The following is a 6655-nucleotide window of genomic DNA, read 5'->3' on the forward strand; positions in this document are numbered from 1 at the left end:
CGTTACCCCCGTTACCCCCGGTGCGAACCCAAACACCCCAAACCGAGACCGGGGCTGCTCGGGGGAGGCCGGGTGCCGGCAGCCCCCCTCCGGGTCCCCCCCCCCCCGGTGCCGGTCCCGCCTCTCCCGGCTCGGGGCGTGCCCGGAAGACGGCGGCAGCGCCGGGCCCGGTGCCTGGCGGCCTCCAGCCTCGCTCCTTCTCCTCCTCCGCTGTTTTCCCTGCCGGCCTCCAGCCTCCGCTGCCTCTCCGCCATGGCCAGCGGCGCCTCGGCCGCCGACTGCCTGCGGGAATGGGAAGAGCTGCAGGAGGGCTACCAGCGCATCCAGGTACCGCCGGGCACCGAGCACAGCCTCCGGGGCTCCCCGCTGCACCCCCGTTGTGCCCAAAAGGCTCAGGACCCCCGCCTTTAATACCACCCCCCCCCCATGGCTCCGTGCCCCCTCTGCTCCGCCAAACCTCCCCGGAGAGGAGTGTGGGCAGGGCAGGGGCTGGCACCTCCTGCTCGACCCCCCCCAGCCGGCCCCGGTTCCCTTTTCCCCTCCTTCCTTCCCCCCGGCTGTTGCAGGCGGCTGTGCCCAGATCTGGGGCAAGGGAGGCTTTGAGAAACCCGCTCTTGCTCCACAGGGGCTGTGGGGACAGCCTGGTGCCGGCCCTGGGGATGTGACAGCTCCATCCTATAGCCCCCAGCCCCCCCGGCCTGGCACGATCTCTCCAGCAGCCCCCTCGGAGCGCGGTGGTCCCGGGGTGGTGGGGAGCAGCAGGACCCAGACCTGAAGCTCTTTAGGAGCGGGGGGCACCCACAGCACTGGGTCCCGGCTACCTGAGAGCAGCAGGAGCAGGGAAGGGTGTTTGTGGAGCACAAACGTGCTGCTGGGACATAAATCACTGCTGGGGGAGCGGGGAGCATCTGGGATCTGTCCCCCCCCCCTGCTGCGGCCACGCCGCTCGCCCCAGGAGGGAGACTGAGGTATTTCCCTCCTCTGTGCCTTGCTTTCACCTTTCCCTGCTGGGAAGGGCTTTGACAGCTGCTGATAAAGTGCTTGATAAGAAGTGCAGAGCCCGAAATGCATCTACACCAAGGTCTAGTCCAAGGGTTGTCACGAGCAGCGTGGAATTCTTTGGAGGTGGTGGTGCCGGGGCTGCCCGCGGCCGGGTTAAGGTTGTTTTTCAGCTGACTGGGACAAGGAGCATTGACACAGCGCGGTTCTCTCCTTTCCTGTCTAAATATAGCAGAAGAATGGCATCTAGCGTTACCCAGGTGCTGTTGGGTGACAGCGGCACGTGGGGCCCTGCAGCCGGCCCCACCACGAGCCCTCCCGGAGCAGGGGCTCCCTCCAACATCCCAGGGCAGGATGGGGGGGGCCTGGCCCAAACCACGGGCACCTGGGGTGACAGCAGCAGCAGAGCCACCTCTGTGCCCCCCACAGCAGCGTTTGAGTCGCAGCCCTTTGGCTGCAGCTGGGGGTTCTGCTGAAATAACAGAGCCTGCCCAGTTTCTCTGTGTGGGCATCAGGCACCCTGCGCCCTCCTAGAGCAGGTATCTGGAGCGTGCTGCTCTCTCTCGTGCCCAGGATAATCACAAGCTGTACAAGCAGAAGCTGGAGGAGCTAACCAAGCTGCAGGACGGGATCTCCAGCTCCATCGCACGGCAGAAGAAGCGGCTGAAGGAGCTGTCCTTGTCCCTCAAAAAGTAAGCTGGCGTCCTGAGACAGCCGGGGAGGAGAGAGCCATGAGGATGGGGCTACTGTTTGCTCTCTCCAGTGCAAACGTTAAAAAGGGCTGTTGATGTCTGGCTGTACCCAGGCAGGTTTTTTCCTCGGCTTTCCCTTCCCCAGTTGTGCCCTGGCTGCAGCTGGGAGCTTGGGCTGCCCGCCTGGCGGGGGGAAGAGCTGGGAAGAGCTGCTGCCCCCTCCCTTTCACCCCTGCTCCCTTCCCTCCAGCAACCCCCAAAAAAACTCCCACAGGGGCTCTCCGTGCAGCTGGAGGTGCCGACTCCCCTCCCGTTTGTCCTTCCCGTCCTTGGGGTGTCCTTGTCTGAGACACGGCCCCGCATCACACCAACCCGTGCTGGGCTGCGACCGAGGCTACCCTGCTGCCAGCACCTGCCTTTCCTCCCCAGATGCAAGGCCCACGCGAGTCCCGAGCAGCAGGAGTCCATCCAGGAGACCCAGAGCCTCATCAAAGAGCGGCAGAACGTCTTCTTTGAGATGGAGGCCTATTTGCCAAAGAAGAACGGGTAAGAGGTGCCTCACAGTTCCAGAGGGATTTGGGACAGCCGGGCTCTGCGGGTACCAGGGTCCTCCCGGGGCCGATCCTCTCCCTGCCAGAGGGGCTCCTGGGGTAGGCGGAGGGCTGGGAGGTGGCTGCTGCCCTTGGAAGCTGTCCCCAGGGCCGGATCCTTCACCTCCACCCCTGGAGGGAACCTTAGGGCCCTTTTTGGGGTGACAAAAACCTTCGATGTGCAGCACAAGCCCCCGGCAGCTGTAACACCACAAGGCACGACCCTGCTGTCACCCTGCCCTTGGCTGCAGCCGCCTCGCTGCCCCAGGACGCCTGGGACAGAGCCAGCCCCGGCCTCCCTGGGCCCCGCCACCACCTTCCCCTGCCCTTGAACCCCTGGCCAGCACCCGCTGGGTGCCAACAGAGGGGGTGGCTCTGCCCTCGGCCACCCCCTGCCACCCTCGGGGCGAGATGCCAGCACCACGCACGCCTCCTGGCTGGAAAACATCTCGTGTGCCCCTTCCCAGCTGTCACCATGCACGGGACGGGGACAGGGAGGTGACAGCCAGCCCTGGGCTGAGCCTCTGCTCTCTCTCTCCAGGTTGTACCTGAGTCTGGTGCTCGGGAACGTCAACGTCACGCTGCTCAGCAAGCAGGCTAAGTACGGCCCCTGTGTCACGGCGGGCGTGTGCCTCGGGGGGGGATTTGGGAGCCCCTCGTCACAAGGAAGCCGTAAATCTTCCCCCGGGCACGTGGCTGCCTTGGCCCACCTCGTGCAGATTCCGTCCCTGCTCTGTTCAGTTCTTCCTTTCCTAGAACTGGCCCTTGGGCTCTGCTCAGCTCCCGGGGCCGGGCTGGGACAGACCGTTCGGATCTGCCACCAGCACTGTGCCAGAGTTTCCCCCACGTCAGGGACTTCCAGGAGGGACAGAGTCATGGCCAGCTCCCTCCTCTTCCCCTGGGGAAACGCCGGGCTTGGCCCTCAGCCCCCACACGCAGGGAGGTGCTGAGCAGAGAGCCCCGACCCCATCCAGTTCCATCAGCTCCCCAAAAAATGCTGACCAGACCCCGATCTGCCCGGCTCCCCTGGGAGCTCCCCTGCTCACCAGTGTGAGCGTAGCGTGGTTTGCTCTCTCAGAAGTGCCCGGGGACAGGGATTTCCCTTCACACCTCCGAGAGGTTCCCAGCAGAGCAGCGCTTTTGCCCGGCCGGGCAGGACGGGAGGGGAGGACGCAGACTGGCAGCAGCCACCTTGCTCCAAGCTTGTGCTTCCCCGCAGGTTTGCCTACAAAGACGAGTACGAGAAGTTCAAGCTCTACCTCACCATCATCTTGCTCATCGTGTCCTTCTCCTGTCGGTTCCTCCTCAACTCCAGGTGAGCCTGGGCTGGGTGCTGGGCGTCCTGCAGCTGCTGCTGCTCGGTCCCTGAGCCCCGCTGCTGCCCTCTGACACCGCTCTGCTGCACCCCAGGGTGACAGACGCCGTCTTCAACTTCCTCCTGGTGTGGTACTACTGCACCCTCACCATCCGGGAGAGCATCCTGATCAACAACGGATCCAAGTGAGTCCCTGGGGGCTCGGGGAGGGCAGCTGGGAGGGGGTGTGCAGCCACCTGGTCCCCCCCCCGTGGGGCCACGGTGCAGCTCTGCGCTTCCCAAGGGAGCAGCTGATGCCTCCTACTCAGGGTGTGTAGCAAACCCTGGTAATTAGCCGCACGAGCTGGCTTTAGGAGGCAGCTGCTGGCGTGGGAGGGATGAACTCACCGTGTGGAGGTGGCAGGGAAGCCGGAGCAGCCCCCCAGTGCCACCTGGATGGGAGGCGCTGGGTCCCCGCTCTGCTTGTAGCCATTTCGTGGCCATCCCTGCTCCTCGCCTTGCCCTGAGAGACAGAGGGTGGCTGGCACGTGGCTGGCTCTGCCTTGCTGGGCTGTGCTTGGATCTTGACTCCTGACCCCTGGCCTGTGTCTGCCTTCCAGAATCAAGGGCTGGTGGGTGTTCCACCACTACGTCTCCACGTTCCTGTCGGGCGTCATGCTGACTTGGTAAGCCTGCGTCCCCTCGGCTCCTGGGGGTAGGGACCTCAGCCTGCCCGCTGACAGGGCCTTGGCCCTACAAGCTCTGACCTGTAGCTCTATTCCTGCTCCACGGACGTTGAGATCTAACGGGCAGCTCCACGCAGCCCTCACCGGGCCCAAGTGCTCCAGAGAGCAGCAGCCAGCAGCACCCAGCAGGGCAGGCAGCACCGCTCGGGGCTCCGGGTTGGGAAACGCGACCCCAAAGTGTTGCAATCCTCCTCCAAGGGCTGCCGCAGTGTTTTCCTGACCCCTGCACCAGCCTCCCCACTGCTGGCTCCCCAGGCCGGACACTTTGATGCTGCAAGCACTGTTCAACAAGGCACTGACACGGGGGAGCTGCGCTGGGGTACCTGAGCTGGAGAGCCCCCTGTTTTGGTGGCAGCGGTGGCAGCCGTGGGGCAGGCAGGGCTGAAGGCATCTCCTCGCAGCCCCGCACGCCCCAGCCAGCATCCTCTCTCCCCAGGCCGGACGGGCTGATGTACCAGATGTTCAGGAACCAGTTCCTCTCCTTCTCCATGTACCAGAGTAAGTGCTGCCGGGCCTGCTGGGCTCTTGACATGTGGCAAACTGGCTGTGGTTGCTCACAGCTCTGTTCTTCTGGGTTTTCCCTTGGCTTTCCTCTTTTTTTTGGCCTCCCCGGGGCGAGGAAGGTCTCAGGGCGGGGATGATGCTGGGGCTGAGCACCGCAGGCTGGTGCCTCCTGCCCTCACCCGCCCTGTCCTTGCAGGCTTTGTGCAGTTCCTCCAGTACTACTACCAGAGCGGCTGCTTGTACCGGCTCCGAGCGCTGGGCGAGAGGCACAACATGGATCTCACTGTGGGTAAGCCAGGATTCCCCTTGCTGCTTGTCCCAAACCTGCTGTCACCGCTGCTCCTGGGCCCATGGCTTCTGGCAGCCTCCCTCCCAGTATGACTGGTGCTAGGCTAAGTGGGAGCTGTGGTTCCTGTTAGCAGCAATCTAGACGGCAGCCTCTGCAGCCCAGGGAGCTCGCTGTGAGGGTGGTCCCACGAGAGGAGCTTCCTCCAGAGGCCCCACTGACCCCAGGGCTAGGAAAACCTGCCTGAGACCTCCCTGCACGCACAAGTGCCGTGGGGAGGCTGCGTGAGCCTTTGGGGCCTCAGTGAGGGACATGGCCGCCGAACCTCCCTGCCCCTGAGCTCAGGAGCTTGGCTCCATGCGGCCCCATAACGAGCGTGCTCTCAGCAAACCTTCATCCTCTGCAGAGGGCTTCCAGTCCTGGATGTGGCGAGGCCTCACGTTCCTGCTCCCCTTCCTCTTCTTCGGGCAGGTGAGTGCGCACCGATCCTTGCGGGGACCTGCAGGAGGCCAGAGCCTCAGGGGGGGGGCTGAGTTGTAGAGCATTCCTGCTGTGCCCTGCAGAGGCTGAGCCTTTCCTTTTCCCTCCGAAGCACCACCTCCACTGCCTGGCTAGCGAGGCGGGGCAGCTGTGCCAAGTGCTCGAGCGATGTGCAAAGTACAGCAGCGGGGCTGGCTCTGCCAACCCTCCCCAAACCCTGCTGAACGTCAGCTCTCGAGCTGCTGCACGAGGTCCAGTTCCCCCTTGACTCGGTCAGGCTGATGGCCGAAAGCAGTGGGCTGGCGGGGGGCTTGCTGCAGGCTGCTGGGCTCCAGAAGGTGGCAGGGAAGGGGGAAAATGTCCCAGCTGGGTCCCCTGGGGGCTGAGCGCTGTGATCCCGGTGCCGTGCCGGGGCAGGCTGGCCTCATGCAAAGCTTGTGCCTGGAGGAGGTGTTGGGATGAGCAGCAGCACAGGGCTGAGCCTTGGAAAAGCCCTGAGCCTCCTGTCTCTGCAGTTCTGGCAGCTGTACAACGCCGTCACGCTCTTCAGGATGCTCCAGCACCCGGAGTGCAAGGAGTGGCAGGTAAGGGGGGGCTCCAGCAGCTGCCCGGGGAGGGGGCGTCTGCACCAGGCATGTCCCTCTGCTGACCCCCGCCTCCCGCAGGTCCTCATGTGCGGCCTCCCCTTCTTCATCCTCTTCCTGGGGAACTTCTTCACCACCCTCCGCGTCGTCCACCAGAAGTTTCAGAACCAGAACAAAGACACCAAGCGGGACTGAAGAGGGGCGCAGCGGGGGCCAGGACTGTTTGTTTCTCCCCGCTGGCTCCGTCCTCTGTTCCCAGCTCCTCACCTCGACGCCGTCCAGACGTGTCTCTCCCCATTCCGTGGGACAGAGCTCGGGGGCTGCTCGTGAATAGAAGCGTTGGCTGCGGTGCTGGAGCTGTGCCCGTGTCGCTCACCTGGCAGCAGGAGCACCCTGCACCTCTGTCCTGCCTGCCTTCCTCCCCCGGGAGGAGCAGGGGGGCTCGGGACAGCCGCTCCCCTCCTCTCTGCCCTGAAGACA

General features: G+C 64.6%; 1 protein-coding gene across 1 annotated transcript; it reads left to right on the forward strand.

The window, feature by feature from the left end:
* The first annotated feature begins 153 nt into the window (after positions 1-153).
* TMEM120A (transmembrane protein 120A) lies at positions 154-6506 on the forward strand. Its single transcript, XM_084299598.1, has 12 exons — positions 154-327; positions 1573-1691; positions 2121-2237; positions 2823-2882; positions 3501-3596; positions 3692-3781; positions 4196-4261; positions 4758-4819; positions 5022-5114; positions 5518-5582; positions 6107-6175; positions 6257-6506. Exons 1-12 carry the CDS (start codon positions 253-255, stop codon positions 6368-6370), a joined length of 1026 nt encoding a protein of 341 aa, XP_084155724.1. The 5' UTR covers positions 154-252; the 3' UTR covers positions 6371-6506.
* Positions 6507-6655: the final 149 nt, after the last annotated feature.

This window comes from Netta rufina (assembly GCF_964035555.1).
Source record: "Netta rufina genome assembly, chromosome: 21".
In the NCBI taxonomy this organism is placed as follows: Eukaryota; Metazoa; Chordata; class Aves; order Anseriformes; family Anatidae; genus Netta; species Netta rufina.

What these genes read in the sequence shown, in the direction of transcription:
- TMEM120A (XM_084299598.1), top strand. Translation starts at nt 253, where the DNA reads ATGGCCAGCGGCGCCTCGGCCGCCGACTGCCTGCGGGAATGGGAAGAG. An exon ending in AGGGCTACCAGCGCATCCAG is followed by an intron (nt 328 to 1,572) that starts GTACCGCCGGGC and finishes TCTCGTGCCCAG; the next exon opens with GATAATCACAAGCTGTACAA. An exon ending in CTGCTCAGCAAGCAGGCTAA is followed by an intron (nt 2,883 to 3,500) that starts GTACGGCCCCTG and finishes GCTTCCCCGCAG; the next exon opens with GTTTGCCTACAAAGACGAGT.